Source organism: Mastigoproctus giganteus, chromosome 2 (assembly GCF_048544385.1).
Source record: "Mastigoproctus giganteus isolate SK-2022 chromosome 2, ASM4854438v1, whole genome shotgun sequence".
NCBI lineage: Eukaryota > Metazoa > Arthropoda > Arachnida > Uropygi > Thelyphonidae > Mastigoproctus > Mastigoproctus giganteus.
In genome coordinates, this window is record NC_143576.1 from 42,214,344 (window position 1) to 42,232,857 (window position 18,514).

General features: G+C 39.3%; 1 protein-coding gene across 2 annotated transcripts in view; it reads right to left on the reverse strand.

The window, feature by feature from the left end:
- Ufc1 (Ubiquitin-fold modifier conjugating enzyme 1) overlaps nucleotides 1-18,514 on the reverse strand; it is an 84,982-nt gene that overhangs the window by 41,269 nt on the left and 25,199 nt on the right. For both annotated transcript variants that reach the window (XM_090388831.1, XM_090388823.1), the window contains exon 3: nucleotides 3,917-3,993. In XM_090388831.1, coding sequence (XP_090244957.1) covers nucleotides 3,917-3,993 — 77 coding nt within the window. The remainder of the gene's footprint in view (nucleotides 1-3,916; nucleotides 3,994-18,514) is intronic.

Consider the following 18,514-nt stretch of genomic DNA (forward strand, 5'->3'; position numbering starts at 1 on the left):
CTTGCAACCTGTTTACAATGCTCAGAGAATTTCATGTCTGACCATATCGTAACACCCAAGTCCCTTTCCTCCAGTACTGGGTTTAGTTGAGCTCCACCAAGTGAATAAGTTATTTTGGGATTACTGTTTCCCAGGTGTAATACCTTACACTTTGTTGGATTAAAGCACAGCTGCCATTTTTCTGACCATTCTTGAAGTCTATCTAGGTCTCTCTGAAGAAGCTCAGCTTGACAGTGATCATTAACTACTCTACCAATTTTAACATCATCTGCAAATTTAGACATCACGCCCTCTATCCCTTCATCAATGTCGTTTATGAAAATTAAAAACAACAGTGGTCCTAATACTGATCCTTGGGGAACCCCACTTCTTACATCAACCCAATCTGAGGAATAGCCATTTATCACAACCCTCTGCCTCCTGCCCTGAAGCCATCCTTCTATCCATCTAAGGATTTTCCCAGTGATTCCAACCTGTTCCAGCTTATAAAGCAACCGCTCATGTGGGACTGAGTCAAAAGTTTTGCTGAAATCTAAATAAACAATGTCGAAATTATTCCCTAAATCCAGCTCGTGAGTGACCCTTTCGAAATAGCGAACCAGATTTGTTAAACATGATTTTCCCTTTACAAAACCATGCTGAGTATCCTTGAGAATTTCAATTCGATCCAAATGATCCTGAATTCCACCCTTGATCAATGCCTCCATGATTTTCCCTACTACTGAAGTCAGACTGACAGGTCGATAATTTCCCACTTCACTTTTAGAGCCACCCTTATGTATGGGAGATACATTTGCACTTTTCCAATCCAAGGGAATCTCCCCAGAGTCTAGTGATGCTCGCATAACCAGCCTCAGTGGTTCAATGCACTCGCTTGCCGCCTCTCTCAAGATTATAGGGTATATTCCATCAACTCCAGGAGCCTTACTAGTCTGTAGGCTTGAAAGTTTTTTCATTAAATAATCTTGCGAAATTTCAATATCATTAATTACATATTTTTTAACTTCGCTCCCACAATTTCCCATTGCCACAAAAGGCTTTTCATTCGTAAATATCGATGCAAAATAACTGTTGAGTTCATCTGCAACGGCAGCTGGTGTATTTATTACTATCCCCTTTCCCTTACGTAAAGGTCCGATCTGGTTTGTCCTGCTCTTCTTCGCATTTATATATGTGAAGAATTCTTTATCCCCCCTCTTTGCTCTGTTTGCTAGTGATTTCTCATAAACTGCCTTTGCCTGTCGAACCTTTTCTGTGGCTCTATTACACATCACCTTGTAGCTGTTATAGGCTTCAGTACTTTTTATTGCTCTGTAACCTTTCCGTGCCACCTTTTTCTGCTCAAGTAATGTGGCAACTTCACTATTCATCCAACTTGGAACCCTTCTCGTGGAGTATTTTTTTAATGGTATATACGCATTCAAGGCATCTGTGATTAATGTTTTAAAAGCGTACCACAGTTCAATTGTATTCATTCTCTGCGCGATATCTACCCAGTTAACAGAGGCCATGTAGTACCTTAAGGCATCGTAATTTCCTTTTCTGAAATTAAAACCCATTCCTTTGCCTTTTACTTCTGCTACCTCTCTCGTCATCATCCACCGTAGAATTCCGTGATCACTTCCTGCTACTGGTTCCTGTACTGTCAGCCCTGTTATGTCATCTGATTCATGTGTGATGATGAGGTCTAGGATATTCTTTTCTCTAGTACTTTCCCTGACATGTTGATACAAATAACAGTCATCTAGTTGATTTAAAAATTTAGTTCCCCATGTCGAGTTTCCTTCCCATTTACTCCAATCAATTAGAGGCAAATTGAAATCACCCATAATAAGGCATTGACGCTTACTTGCCCATTCCATTTGCATGTAGAGGCTTTTGTCATAGTCTTCACAGTCACCTGGTCTGTAGATTACGCCTACTCGCATTGTACCTTTGTTTCCAACTATCTCACACCATACAGACTCTATACTAGCATGTGAAATGTCTGAATCTGGGAAAGCTATCGTCGCACTCAGGCTGCTTCTGATAAGAAGCATTACCCCACCACCCCTTCTATCTACTCTATCCTTCCTAAATACATTATACAAGCCGTACTGAAACTCATCATCCCCAATTTCCGGGTGGCACCACGTCTCTGTAAGCCCTATTATGTCCGCGTTACTTGTTTTAACCAGCAGTTCGAATTCGCTCATTTTATTGACGACACTTCTAACGTTACTGTATAAACAATTAAGATTTACTGTTCTTGTATATTTAACCACCCTAACACAACCCTTGAAGTTTTTTAGGCTCTCTTCCCTGATATTAGCTACCTGCTCACGTGAAACGTCTTTGCCCCCAGAACATCTAGATAATACGTCCAGTTGGGGTAACAGATAAGAACTCTTAAGGTATGTGCAAGAGTTACATTGACCAATATTATCAGATAAACGCGTGTCAGTATTACCCACATCCCCCCTAACTAGCAGTTTCCCTGAGCCTTTAAGGTATCCTCAATAATACTGGCAAAAACTTTTGCACCACCTTTGTTTAAGTGTATCCCGTCTCTACAAAACAAATTCCTTCTACCTACAAGTGTGGGCCATGCTGATAGAAATTTACCCCCTAAAGCCTTGCAGATTCCTTCAAGTCTTGAGTTAATCCACAAGGCTCTTAACATATAATCCCTCCTATCGTGTCTGGGCAGAATTGCAGACACATAGACATTATGGCCTAGCTCACGACATTTCCTCAGCATGGTCCTGTATTTTTCCAACAAATCGTCAGATCGTGTACGTTTAATATCGTTTGTCCCCACATGAATAATAATATTTTCTTTACCCCCTTTAAAATCTGACAGTCTGTTGGTGACATCATCAATAGTTGCTCCCGGCAGACATACCCTGGTTCTGCTCCACCTATCTTTATTACAAAAAATATTCCCCGTTTCCCTGACAATGGAGTCTCCTAATAAAACAATGTCCTTTCTAACCAGGGTAGTTTGCACTTGGTTTTTCTGTTTTGAGGCTCGAATCGGGTGTGCATCACTTGGTAGATTGCTGGAGTTTTGAGTCCCTGACGAGCTCCCAGAAGCATTATTTTCGAGGGCAAGCACTCGTTTTTTCAGGGACTCAAATTGTTCCATCAGTGCACCAAATTGTAATTTAAGATCGGTGCACTCCTTCCAGGTATGTGCAATTCAGGAAGTTGGGTTTGCTTTCGGTGGCTTCAATGAGTTCTCAACTCAAGCCTGTCACTGACTGTTAACGAATGTGGAATAAACTGTGCAGATGCTTTCATTTTCTTCAAATCCTGATTATTATTTGTTGAATGGTTTCTTATTAATGCACAGATCTTCTGAAATCATTTTCGGAGTGTTGCACATCAGTAATTGGTAATGATTTACGGCACCTTTTCAATCAACTCCAGCATTCAAACAGTTTTTGCTAGATGTTTGTCATCTTCCAGTGATTTTCTTCCATGGGTGAAATGTTTATGCCACTGAAATACAAATGCAAAAGACAGACAATTCTCTTTATACACTTGATTCATCATTTGAAATGCTTCTGTGGAACTTCTGCCCAGTTCAACACAAAACTTGATGATAGCGCTTTGTTCTATTGTCACTCCACAACACAGAAGAGATGTGCAGTTCAGCTCACACTACATTCTGAAATGGCAGCAATTTCCAGTGCTCGAGGAACAAACATTCTTTCACTTCATGCTTACTTCTAATAGATGGCAGTACCATCACTATGTCATAAGATCAGTCTTGTTTTACAATTTACTGCACTGTGTATGCGAAAATCTTGTATAATAGAGTATACTACAGTTTGATTATAGAATAAAACTATAAATTTCATGTTTCTTGTGAGTTTCAACTCTTGGTTTCGTTAGTACCATATATAATTAAAATTGATCAAAGGCAACTCACCTGTACATTTTTGCAGTCTTTCCATCTAATTCAGGAATGGCTATTTCTGGTGCTGTGGTAGGATAAGTAACAGGTATCTAAAAGGAGAACAAAAAGAAACAAAATGCATTTTTAAGCTTGCTTTCTTGCATAATTTGCTACTACTAATAAATAAAATGACAAAACTACAAAGTACTTATCTAAAGCAATTGAAAGTTATACAGTAGATTCTCACTAATTTGGAGTAAAGGATAGTATGAATTAGAGAATATAATTAAATATAAAATGAATTTCAAGTTATATTATCCCTCACAAAAACTAGCAAGTTTATTCGGAATATAGTCAAATGTATGTTAATTTAGTGGTATTAGGAAAAAAACATATAATGAAGAAAATTTTATGAAAATATGCAGTGGCAAATAATGAAAGAAAGAAAGCTTATAATAGAGCATTAGCAAAAAAAAAAAAAAAACCATGTCACTTGCCTATCGCTCTAAAGGTTTGTTTAGTTCTTCCTTATATTTATTTAAACTACTCGCCCTTTCTACAATATCAAATGGAAATTTGTTCCAACAACCAAAACTGCCTGCTGGCTGAAAGCAAATTTCCCCACATCTATCTTGCAACCATCCTTTCTCAATTTGAATTTGTTTCCTCATGTGTGTAGTCTGAGAATGAATGCCATTAGCACTGAGATGACACACAGATCATATCTTCTCACAGATGCCTAGTCTCTAGTCTAGATGCTGCAATTTGCTTGCAGAACTGAAGCCTTTCTTAAGTAGGAAACAAAAGGGTGTAAGACCACCCAGCTGTTCATTCTCTACTACCTTTAGTGTGGTACCATCATTGTCGTCAGCCATTTTCAATCCACTGCAGGATGAAGGCCTCTCCAGCAACTTTCCAGTTCCTTCTGTTTTGTGCAATGGCCATCCATTTACTACCCACAAACTCATTAATTTCATCTATCCATCTCCACCGTTGTCTTCCAGGTTTTTTTCTAGCTCCTCTTGGGTACCATTCTGTTATTTTCTTAGTCCATCTGTCATCAGGTCTTCGAGCTATGTGTCCTGCCCAAGATCATTTTAGTTCTTTAGTTTTGATAAGAATGTCCTTTACTTGAGTTTGCTGCCTAATCCATGTGTTTCTCTTCTTGTCTGTCAGTCTGATTCCCAACAAAATTCATTCCATTCTTCACTGTGTAGTTCTCAGCTTCTCGTCCATTCTTTTGGTTAGTGCCCAAGTTTCACTTCCATAAGTCATGGTGGGGAGTATACATTGGTTCATTATTTCATGTTTCAGACAAACTGGGATATTGCTCTTCAGTATGTGACTATATTTCCTGAATGCTATCCATCCAAAATTGATTCTTCTCTTGACTTCCAGCCATTTATCATTATTACAGCTAATAACTTGTCCCAGATAAGTATATGACTCCACCTTTTCAATTACTGCTTCTTCAATCATTATTTCCCTTTCTGTGGCATTTGTCTTTTATAAACCATATTCATCTTTAGTCAAAAATCCTTACTAACTCTGCATAACTGATTAAGATTTTCCTCTAATTCTTTGGGATTGTGGCTTATGACCATAAAGTCATCTGCAAATCATAAATGGGTCAGGTACTCTCTGTTCACATTGACTCCTTTCTGCGACCAGTCTAACCATCTAAAAGCTTCCTCAAAGGCAGCAGTAAACAGCTTCGGATATATTGTGTCTCCTTGTCGAACTCCTTTCTCGATTTTAAATTTCCTACTGTCTTTATCTAGTCTAATAAAGGAGGTAGCATTCTCATACATTTTCTTCGAAATCATAATATATGGGGATATCTATGCCTTGTCTTTCCAGTGCCCGAAACATTGCTTTATGCTGTATGGAGTCAAATGCCTTTTCATAATCCACAAATGCCAGGCATAATGGTGTGTTTTATATTCATTTGCTTTCTCCATTAGCTGTGATATTACATGAAGGTGATCCATAGTTGAGAATCCTATCCTAAAGCCAGCTTGCTCTTTCGGTTGATTCTCATCAAGTATTTTTTTCTAATCTGTTAGTAATGACCCTTGTGAACAACTTGTAGATATGTGATAACAAGGTTTTCACATATCTACAAGTTGGTCTATAATTTCCAATTTCTCTCCTTTCTTATGCAGCAAAACTATGATTGCATTATTCCACTGCTTAGGCGTTACACCTTTTCTAATGCATTTTGTGAAGAGCCTTGCCAGTTTTTGTGTTATGTCTTTTCCTCCCAATTTTAACAACTCTACAGTAACTTCATCTTCCCCTGGGGCTTTCTGATTTTTCATTTTCTTCAATGCATGTTCTACCTCGTCAGGAAGAATATCATGTCGTATGTGTTGCTAATCTGCGATCCATCTTCCCCACTGCTGGCATCATTCCCTCACTCCTTGTATAATTCTCTATAGTAGTCTTCTGCTATTTGACTAATGCCTTCTCTGCTATTTATAAGTACACCATCACTATTCTCCAGTTTCATTTGTCTTTCTGTATTACTGCTCATGGCTGCTGATTTAAAAAATCCTTTGTTTTCCCTTAATGCTTGTTCTACTTTTCTTGTGTTAAATCTTCTTATGTCCTCTCCGAGTCTCTTTCTAATGGCTTTGCATAACTCTGTATACTCAATTTCTCTTTGTCAGTGTTTATCTTGGTCTTCATTTGTCGCCTTCTGTTCATAACAAGTGTTTCTTGACTAATTTTTTCTTCTTTGGATTTCTTTTCCCCTATAGGTTTCTTGGGCTTTATCACTTTCAGAAAGTTGTAATATTCCTCGTTGATATCATGGTCCTGAGCAGCCTCCAGAAGCTCAAACTTGTTCTTAAGTTCCAGTACAGACTGCTCTTTCTCCTCTTCTGCTATCTCAAAGACCTTTGTATTATTTACTCGAGTCAGTTTTTTTCCTTTCCTTTCCTACATCAAGTGTGTATTTACCATTCTGTGATCACTTCCAACATTTACCATATTCAGAATGGTAACATCATTCACGATATATCTTCTGTTAGTGAGGATGAAGTCGATTTCATTAGTTGTTAATCCATTTGATCACTTCCATGTCCACTTTCTGTTCACCCTTTTCTTGAAAAAAAGTGTTCATTACTGACAATCCTTGAGATTCTGCAAATTCCACAAGTCTTTCACTAATTCCAAAATTTCCTATAGTCTCGCTTTCTGTGCTGTTTTGTCTTTTTCCAACCTTAGCATTGAAGTCCCCCATAATAATAGTGTATTGGGTTTTCTGCTCATCTAGAATCTCAATTTCAGTGTTGGTGCATAAATCATTATAACCTTTAGCTTGTACCTCTTAGAAATCTTGAGTATTAGTCATGACACCTTTGGTGATGTACTTTTGAATTCCAAAATGTTGTTTTTTATATCTTTATGGACCAGAAATCCAACTCCATCTTTGCTCCTTCACTGTTTCCATTGGTGTACAGAGATTTTCACTTGATAAACTTATAAGTGATTCATTTCTTCTTGTTGTTTCAGCCAAACATGCTATTCTAGTTCCTTTTCCAGCTCTAATATCCTGTCTTCACCGACGAGCAATCTTACGTTGTAACAGGCCAAGTTCAGTTTCCGTGCATGGCAGCCTGGTTGTACCCAGAGATTCTTAGCACCCTCTGCTTCCACTCTGATCCTCTCGCTGCCATAAGAGGGGGAGTGAGGGCCATTTGTTTTGTCGTGCTGTCATATGCTGGAGGGTTTGGTCTTTTCCTCTTCACACTGACCAGGCGTCTTGAAGAGAACCATTCTACATGTTCTTTGCCACCTAAGTGTTGTAACAGGGCTTACCATCGAGAAGGTGTGCATGAGTGATTTTAGGGAGGCAGCCCAACCGGACTTCTCCTAAATCTTCTGTAATAAAAAGATATTGGATCCATCAGTGTTTTAGACTGAGTGTCTGATAACATGCAGAATACCTGTTCCCCTCTAAGCCCCGTGGTACCATAGAGTATGTTAATCTGGGATTACTTACTACCCATATGCAGTATCTTGAATTTGTCAATGTTAAACTTCAATTGCCATTTCTAAGCCTATGTGCCAAATTTTTCTACATTTTGTTGCAGTAGCATGCCCTGATTGCTGTTATTAACTACCCTACCAACCTTCTTATCATCTGCTAACTTTAGACATTAAGCCTGATATACCTCCATCAATATCATTAATAAATAGAGAAAACAAGAAATTTTCTAGCACCAAACCCCAGGGGACTCCACTAATAACTTTAGTCCACAAAGAGCAGTTTCCTTTAATAATTACTCTGTCTCCTCCCACTCAACCATCCATAACAGTAACTTGCCCTTAATGTCACACTGCTCCAATTTATACTATATGATATCAAAATTATTTTTTGTATCTTCTGTAATAAAAAGATATTGGATCCATCAGTGTTTTAGACTGAGTGTCTGATAACATGCAGAATACCTGTTCCCCTCTAAGCCCCGTGGTACCATAGAGTATTTACTGAATTGGTTAAACAATATATCTTTTCCTCATACCTTTTTTTGAACTCAATTGATAAACCTACCTGTGGTTCGGAAATATATTGAAATAATATGCTTGGATATGGCTCCAATTGGAAAAAGGAGAAATATTTATAAAACTAGGCTGATTAATTCAGTGATTGCCTAGCTTGTCATTTATATATCTCCACAAACTGGTGTGTGTGTGTGTGTCAGTTGGAGATTCTGACTAAAGTAAGGAGAAAAACAACAGGTAGCTGAAGGTCACTCACTTGGCTTCTCACTCCATACTAAAACTATGAAAGAGAAGTGGCACTGCACTGCTGTTAGTTTTCACTCTGCTACAGTCAACACAATTCAGTGAAGGTGCAGAATAACTTAATGCTGCATCTCCTCATACATTCTTGTACCTTAATGTAAAGTCACTTGCTTACATTATAGTAATGGGCCAATGCAAGGAAATTAATGTTGAGGTTGTAATGGGAATGGATGAATACTATATTTCAGTGTAACTCGTACACACACTGAATACAATGTGAGTTAGTCACAGAATTTAGATTATCTGGTTTTAAACTACACAGTAGCTGAAGTGCAACTTGGTGACAAAAATTGCATAATTAAAAATTAATCTATTTAAATTCTAGGTTATTATCATAAACTTAATTCCTTGGGAAGTCCTGATGCTACATGATATGTCTTTGTAAAATGCAAAGTGAGCAATATTGTGGACAAACATATTCAAGAACAGTCTTGGTAATTACAATAGACTGTATAACATACCTAATCCATCAACTCACATAAAAACAAGGGCTGTGCATGGTTATGTGGACACACATACACACACAGGCCAAATTTTTAAAATCGGATGGCCGAACAGAGGTGGCTTTAGCCAGAACACTTTGGAACTGTATTCCAGTACTGCCTGAACAGCATTCCCAGATTTGCCTTCCAAATAAGTGAAATTAATTAAAGCATGTCATGTACTGCAGCAAGAAAACTTATGCACTATCAGTATGAAATGCAATAAGTAATATTTTTGAAGTTCTTTACTTTATTTATTTTTTATTCAGTCTGGTCAATTACATACGACAGGTTACAACATCCAAAAATCCATTAGCCTTGCATTTTTATTTATTTTATTCTTTTATATTCTTGCACCCCCTTGGATCATTAGCAGAAATTTGGAAACGAGAAAATCAGACACAGTGAAGTTATTGAAGCGATTATCTATGAAGTAATTTCAGAAATTTTCCATTAAAAAAATAAAATAAACAAGCAGTAAAAAATTCACTTAAGTGCAAATACTACACAGCCTATTTTCACCAATGGTCCAAAGGGATCTACATACAGGAACGAAAGCAGAGGGTTTCAGATTTTTTCCTTTTCTCTTTAAGAGTATTAGATATATGCATAAAGCAGCTATAGTCTTCACCACATCCATCCATGTGTAATAATTTTACCACTCTCAGTGGCAATTATTTTTTTTCATACATATCACTTAGGTTATCAGCTATAGTATACAGTATGTATACTATAGCTGAAACACTGGAAATTAAGTGTGTTGCTGTGCACTAACTGGAGGAATGAACGGCATATGTGCAGAAACAAAATGTTCTCTGTTCTTGGATCGCAATTAATATCATAATGAAGGTCTCTGCTTGCTCATTTTCTCAATCTAGATTACTAAACACACAAATTATGAATTATTATTATTTGCTTATTATATTAATCACAACAGAAACATTAAATAAGTGTTATTTTTCAAATCCAGGAAGAAATAACTAAATGAATTAAATTACAAAAGCACTAACAGTATACTACTATTGTTTAATTTATTAAATCTCAGAGCTTGAAATGTTAGCATTAGCATTAGTAGAGGCATTTGATGCAAGAAAGCAAGCTTATGCAGCATCAGCCAAAAAAAAAAATAAATAAATAAATAAAAAATAACCACTTCCACTTCACCCCTCTGTTCGTTCAAAATACCTGTCCAGCTGAGCCTTAAACTTATTTAGGCTATCAACTTCCACGACAAGGGATGGAAGTCTGTTCCACCAACCAACTACCTGCTGGCTAAAGGCAAATTTCCTCACGTCTATCCTACATCTGTCCTTCCTCAATTTGAATTTATGCCCTCTCAGGTGATTATTCTGAGCAAGAGGAAGAATCCCATCAGCATTGGGCATGCTCAAACCATTCAAGGCTTTATACACCTCTATCAGATCACCTCGCTGGTGCCTAGTCTCCAGACACTGTAATTTGCAAAACTTAAAGCCTTTCTTCGTAAGAGCACCCATTTGTTCCATTCACTAATCTTGTTACCCTTCTCTGTACTCGTTCCAGCATCTCTACATCCTTCTTGAAATGAGGCCTCCAGACCTGTATACAAGGTGTGGCCTGACCATTGCCTTATACAAGAGAATAATCACCTCCTTATCCCTGCTAGAAAAATTCCTATATATTATTGACAATACACCATGAGCTACTCTTACAGCCCGTCTGCACTTCTCAGAAAACTTCATATCTGCCTGCACAACCACTCCCAGGTCCCTTTCATTCTCTACCACTGTCAGTGTATACCCTCTCCAACTAAATCAACCGAAGTACACCCTTAACAATGCTGCCAAATTCTAATCAACGTCTAAATTCTACCGGTTCTCTGTAAATCTCTAAGACAACTAACACTATTAGCTAGCGTATAGCCTCACATGTCTAAATTTAATAACATCAAAATTTTGCCCGACCTATTTGGCCTTTAACACATCTCTTTAGCATTCAACCCCAACCAGTGATTTACTAACAGCAATCCCATTAAACATTAATGTCAAACGCAATTTTTTTTTTTTTTTTTAATAGGTCCTAGCCACTGAAATCCCAGGAAACTAGGTGGCAGGACCTGCCAGAGCAATTTGTTGTGATACTGGATACACCCGGCTAGCCTCCATGTGGCAGGGTATGTGCAACGTTGGGCCCCACTAGGGGCCTGGGGGCCAATAAGCCGGATAAACAATGGGCACAACATATCACACTGCACAGACATGGCCCACACACTTTCAAGTCTCTGGCTTGACAGTGTACTGTCCTCGATACAGCGAAACACACGCAAAGATGGGAGAAATCCCAGGTGCTTTCCGACACGAACATACCTTATACCTTGTCAGTGTAGTACCACAGAGTTGATACGTTGCTCTGGGGTTGATGTTTCCCATATGTAGTACTTTACATTTGTCAATGTTAAACTTCATTCGCCACCTCTCAGCCCATCTGCTCAACTTTTCTAGATCCTGTTGCAGCAGTGTACTGTCATTAGTGTCATTAACAACCCTGCTAACCTTCGTATTGTCTGCAAACTTGGACATTAAGTTTGATATACCATCATCAATATCATTTATAAATACAGAAAACAATAATGGACCCAATACTAAACCCTGAGGGACTCCACTAATAACATTAGTCACCATTGAGCAGTGTCCATTGATTACCACTCTCTGTCTTCTCCCCCTCAACCACCCCTTTATCCATAGCAGCAATTTGCCTTCAATGCCACACTGCTCCAATTTGTGCAGCAGTCTTCCATGTGCAACAGTATCAAAAGCCTTTCTAAGATCCAGGTATATAATATCAAAGTTATTCCCTGCATCCATTTCTTTTGTGACTGCATCATAGTATCCAATCAAATTGGTCAGGCAAGACTTCCCCTTTAACAAAACCATGCTGTGTCTGAGCTATAACTGAAGTCTTGTCTAGATGATCCTGCAGTGCTTCTTTAACCAGTGCCTCCATTAAGTTTCCGGGAACAGAAGTTAAACTAACAGGTCTATAATTACTTGTGTCGCCCTTTGATCCTCCTTTGTGAATTGGGGTCACATTTGCACATCTCCAGTCCATGAGTACTTCCCCCGAGTCCAAGGAAGCTCTCATAATTATGGCTAAGTGTTTGCTTACTTCCTTCGCTGCCTCCTTTAATATAACTGGATAGATCCCATCCACCCCAGGTGCCTTTCTTGTATTTATCTTCAACAATTTCTCCTCCACTTTACTCTCAGTTATTACAAGATTCTCTAGCTTACTGCCAGAGTTGAATACACCTCTGGCATTCCCCTCGCTCAATAACTCCTCATGTGTGAATGTCAATGCAAAATATTCATTTAGTTTGTTTGCTACCTGAGCAGGATCATCAACAGTTGACCCATCGATATCAAGTGGACCAATCTGCTTCATCCCCTTCCTTCTAGAGTTTACATAAGTAAAGAACTCTTTGTTGTTTTTCTTTACATCCCTTGCCAAAGATTTCTCGTAATTTGCCTTAGCCTGCCTAACCTCCTTTGTAACTTGGTTACATTAGCATTAGCATTAGTAGAGGCATTTGATGCAAGAAAGCAAGCTTATGCAGCATCAGCCAAAAAAAAAAAAAAAAAAAAAAAAAAACCACTTCCACTTCACCCCTCTGTTCGTTCAAAATACCTGTCCAGCTGAGCCTTAAACTTATTTAGGCTATCAACCTCCACCACAAGGGATGGAAGTCTGTTCCACCAACCAACCACGCGCTGGCTAAAGGCAAATTTCCGCACGTCTATCCTACATCTGTCTTTCCTCAATTTGAATTTATGCCCTCTCAGGTGATTTTTCTGAGCTAGAGGAAGAATCCCATCAGCATTGAGCATGCTTAAACCATTCAAGGCTTTATACACCTCTATCAGATCACCTCGCTGGTGCCTAGTCTCCAGACACTGTAATTTGCAAAACTTAAGCCTTTCTTCGTAAGAGCACTCCTTTGTTCCATTCACTAATCTTGTTGCCCTTCTCTGTACTCGTTCCAGCAGCTCTACATCCTTCTTGAAATGAGGCCTCCAGACCTGTATACAGTACTCTAGGTGTGGCCTGACCATCGCCTTATACAATGGAATAATCACCTCCTTATCCCTGCTGGAAAAATTCCTGTATATCATTGACAATACTCCATGAGCTACTCTTGCAGCCCGTCTGCACTGCTCAGAGAACTTCATATCTGCCTGCACAACCACCCCCAAGTCCCTTTCATTCTCTACCACTGTCAGTGTTGTACCACAGAGTTGATACGTTGCTCTGGGGTTGCTGTTTCCCATGTGTAGTACTTTACATTTGTCAATGTTAAACTTCATTTGCCACCTCTCAGCCCATCTGCTCAACCTTTCCAGATCCTGTTGCAGCAGCATAGTGTCAGTAGTGTCCTTGACAACCCTGCCAACCTTTGTATCGTCTGCAAACTTGGACATTAAGCCCGATATACCATCATCAATATCATTTATAAATACAGAAAACAATAATGGACCCAACACTGAGCCCTGAGGGACTCCACTAATAACATCAGTCCACGATGAGCAGTGTCCATTGATTACCACTCTCTGTCTTCTCCCCCTCAACCACCCCTTTATCCATAGCAGCAATTTGCCTCCAATGTCACACTGCTCCAATTTGTGTAGCAGTCTTCCATGTGCAACAGTATCAAAAGCCTTTCTAAGATCCAAGTATATAATATCAAAGTTATTCCCTGCATCCAGTTCTTTTGTGACTGCATCATAGTATCCAATCAAGTTGGTCAGGCAAGACTTCCCCTTAACAAAACCATGCTGTGTCTGAGCTATAACTGAAGTCTTGTCTAAATGATCCTGCAGTGCTTCCTTAACCAGTGCCTCCATTAATTTTCCTGGAACAGAAGTTAAGCTCACAGGTCTATAATTACTTGTGTCAGCCTTTGATCCTCCTTTGTGAATTGGGGTCACATTTGCACATTTCCAGTCTATGGGTACCTCCCCTGAGTCCAAGGAAGCTCTCATAATTATGGCTAAGGGTTTGCTTACTTCCTTTGCTGCCTCCTTTAATATAACTGGATAGATCCCATCCACCCCGGGTGCCTTTCTTGTGTTTATCTTCAACAGTTTCTCCTCCACTTTACTCCCAGTTATTTCAAGATTCTGTAGCTTACTGCTAGAGTTGAATACACCTCTGGCATTCCCCTCGCTGAATAACTCCTCATGTGTGAATGTCGATGCAAAATATTCATTTAGTTTGTTAGCTACCTGAGCAGGATCATCAACACTTGACCCATCAATATCAAGTGGACCAATCTGATTCATCCCCTTCCTTCTAGAGTTTACATAAGTAAAGAACTCTTTGCTGTTTTTCTTTGCATCCCTTGCCAAGGATTTCTCGTAATCTGCCTTCGCCTGCCTAACCTCCTTTGTAACTTGGTTGCATATCAACTTGTATCTATCATAGGCTTCTGTGTCATGTGTTAATTTGTATGTATCCCATGCATTTTTCTTCTCTGCCATATGCCTCATTAGTTCATCTGACATCCATTTTGGCCTAAACCTTGAACAATATTTCTTAGTTGGTATGTAAAGCCTAGTAGCTTCCAAGATAAGTTCTTTGAATGCTTCCCATTTTGAATTTGCTGTTGGTAACATCATCAGTTGGTCCCACTGTATAGAATTTAAATACTGTCTCAGTCCATCGTAGTCGCCTTTACGGAAGCAATAACCCTTCCCTTTACCCCTAATGGTAGTTACCTCTTTGAGTAAATCCCACTTCAGCACACTGTGATCACTGCCACCTAGTGGTTCATTTATCTGCAGATTCTTAATGCATGAAGAATCACTGCTGATAATCAAATCAAGAGTATTACTCCCTCTAGTTGCCTCCCGAACATGCTGATGTAGAAAACAATCATCCAATAAATCCACAAAAGCCCTGCTAGTGTGTGAGTAACCAGCCCCCAAAATCCAGTCAATATCTGGGAAATTAAAATCTCCCATTATAAGACACTCTGATTTACTGGCCCACTCTATTTCCCTGTACAGTTCCTTATTATACTCATCAGAGTCATTAGGCCTATAGCACACTCCTACTCTCAATTTTGATCTCCCAATGTTTATGTCACACCAAACTGACTCCACACTGCACTGTCCAGCGATGTCGACTGGCTTAACTTCCTTGGTTTTTATGTGTTTCTTAACTAATAGCATAACACCTCCCCCCTTCCTATCCTGTCTATCCTTTCTGTAGACGTTGTACTCCCCAAATTGCAGTTCCGCATCCCTTATATCTGTGTGACACCACGTCTCTGATATCCCAACAATATCTGCCTTCGATGTTTTGAGCAATACCTCAAATTCATCAAATTTATTTACTAAACTCCTAGCATTGGTGTACACGCAAGTATACCTGCACCTGTTTCTATTCTTAGCTACCCTAATACAACCCATGTGTTTACTTGTGCCGCAATGGCTCCCAGCAGTCTCTGAAATACCATGCATCTTGTTTTTCAGGCTTCTGCTCATTCTAATAGAAGCAGTGCAAGAATCTCTTTCACCTCTGCCAGTGGCTACTGTCAATCTATTGGTCTTTGTCTCCCCCCAAGCTAGCAGTTTTCCGACCCACCTAACACTGCCTCGATAGCATCAGCAAATATTCTTGCACCCTTTCTATTTAAGTGTATCCCATCCCTGTAGAAGCAATCTCTCCTGTTAACAAGTACAGTCCAGGCTGAAAAAAATTCTACCCCTTGAGCCTTGCACAATCTTTCCAGGGCCGAATTGATCGACAAGGCTCTCATCATATACTCCCTCCTATCGTGTCTGGGCAGAATTGCAGACACTTTCAAATTCAAGATCAAATTACAGATCAACTTGTATCTATCATAGGCTTCTGTGTCACGTGTTAATTTGTATGTATCCCATGCATTTTTCTTCTCTGCCACATGTCTCATTAGTTCATCTGACATCCACTTAGGCCTAAACCTTGAACAATATTTCTTAGTTGGTATGTAAAGCCTAGTAGCTTCCAAGATAAGTTCTTTGAATGCTTCCCATTTTGAATTTGCTGTTGGTAACATCATCAGTTGGTCCCACTGTATAGAAATTAAATACTGTCTCAGTCCATCGTAGTCGCCTTTACGAAAGCAATAACCCTTCCCTTTACCCCTAATGGTAGTTACCTCTTTGAGTAAATCCTACTTCAGCACACTGTGATCACTGCCACCTAGTGGTTCATTTACATGCAGATTCTTAATGCATGAAGAATCACTACTGATAATCAAATCAAGAGTATTACTCCCTCTAGTTGCCTCCCAAACATGCTGATGTAGAAAACAATCATCCAATAAATCCACAAAAGCCTTGCTAGTGTGAGTGACCAACCCCCAAATTCCAATGAATATCTGGAAAATTAAAATCCCCTATTATAAGACTCTCTGATTTACTGGCCCACTCTATTTTCCTGTACAGTTTCTTATTATACTCATCAGAGTCATTAGGCCTATAGCACACTCCTACTCTCAATTTTGATCTCCCAATGCTTATGTCACACCAATTTGACTCGACACTGCACTGTCCAGCAATGTCGACTGGCTTCACTTCCTTGGATTTTATGTATTTCTTAACTAATAGCATAACCCCTCCTCCCTTCCTATCGTTTCTGTAGACATTGTACTCCCCAAATTCCAGTTCTGCATTCCTTATATCTGTGTGACACCACGTCTCTGAAATCCCCACAATATCTGCCTGTGATGTTTTGAGCAATACCTCAAATTTAATTACTAAACTCCTAGCATTGGTGTACACGCAAGTATAAATGCACCTGTTCTTTTTCTTAGCTACCCTAACACAACCCATGTGTTTATTTGTACCCCAATGATTCCCAGCAGTCTCTGAAATATCCTGCATCTTATTTTCCAGGCTGCGGCTCATTCCAATAGAAGCAGTGCAAGAATCACTTTCACCTCTGCCAGTGGCTACTGTTAATCTATTAGTCCTTGTATCCCCCCAATCTAGCAGTTTTCCGACCCACCTAACACTGCCTCGGCATCAGCAAACATTCTTGCACCCTTTCTATTTAAGTGTATCCCATCCCTGTAGAAGCAGTCTCTCCTGTTAACAAGTACAGACCAGGCTGAAAAAAATTCTACCCCTTGAGCTTTGCACAATCTTTCCAGGGCCGAATTGATCGACAGGGCTCTCATCATATACTCCCTCCTATCGTGTCTGGGCAGAATTGCAGACACTTTCAAATTCAACCTTAATTCACGGCTTTTTTCAACAGTGACCTGTACTTGTTAAGTAATTCCACCGGTCTCCTACTCTTAATATCATTAGTGCCAACGTGTACAACTATATCACCTTTTGTGCCCTTAAAAGATTATATCCGCTCTACAACGTCATCAACCTTTGCCCCTGACAGACATACCCTGGTCCTGTTCCACCTATCCTTTTTACAAAGCATGTTTCCCATTTCCCTGACAATAGAGTCACCAACAACTACTAGTTTCTTTGGGACCAGCGCATTCTGCCTTGGGGGTTGCCGCTGTGTTGCGTGATGCCCAAGTGCAAGCTCTGGCGTTGGTGTGGGCATCTGAGAGCTTGATGGGCCCCTCACTTTTAATCCTTCAGGGCATCCACCCTGTCCTTCAAGCTCTCATATAGGCCCATAACAACGCTGAGTTGTCACCTGATTTCCTTATTCTCCTTGCATCGTGCACATACAAAGACATCCCCCATGGCAGTATCATGTCCTGTACCCGACTGCTCCACAAACATCAAGCAAGTAGTGCATTTTAATAGGCTGTGATTCAGAGGGCAACTGCTCCCCTCAGTTCTCCCCTGAGCCACAGCACTCCCATTAACTTGAGCCTTTTGCTTTGCTGCTCTGGTCCGAGTCATGATTTCAATTTAATTTCAATAAAATTTCAATTTCAGTACAAAATTAAAACCCTAAACTTATATCCCAACACAGTTATAATGCTATATTTATGTTTCAGTATCGAGTGTTATCTTCGAAATCACTTTATATAACTTCCGTATCAAGTTAAGTATTAATTATTTATTTTTTACTAATTATTTATGTTACGTAACCCAAGTCGTTATATGTATAGTTAAAAGTACAATTTAATTGACAATGAAGTTCAACAAGATTAATTATCTGATTAATTGACAATATTATGTACTATACTATACTATACTAAGCTTATGCTATCTATTTCGAGATATTTTGTATCGGCGGCAAATTACGAACGGTAAACACGTGAATTTGATACCCTTTCCGATACTAAGTAATACCTACAAAATCTCTATCTGTTACTTTAATCTAAGTATCGTAA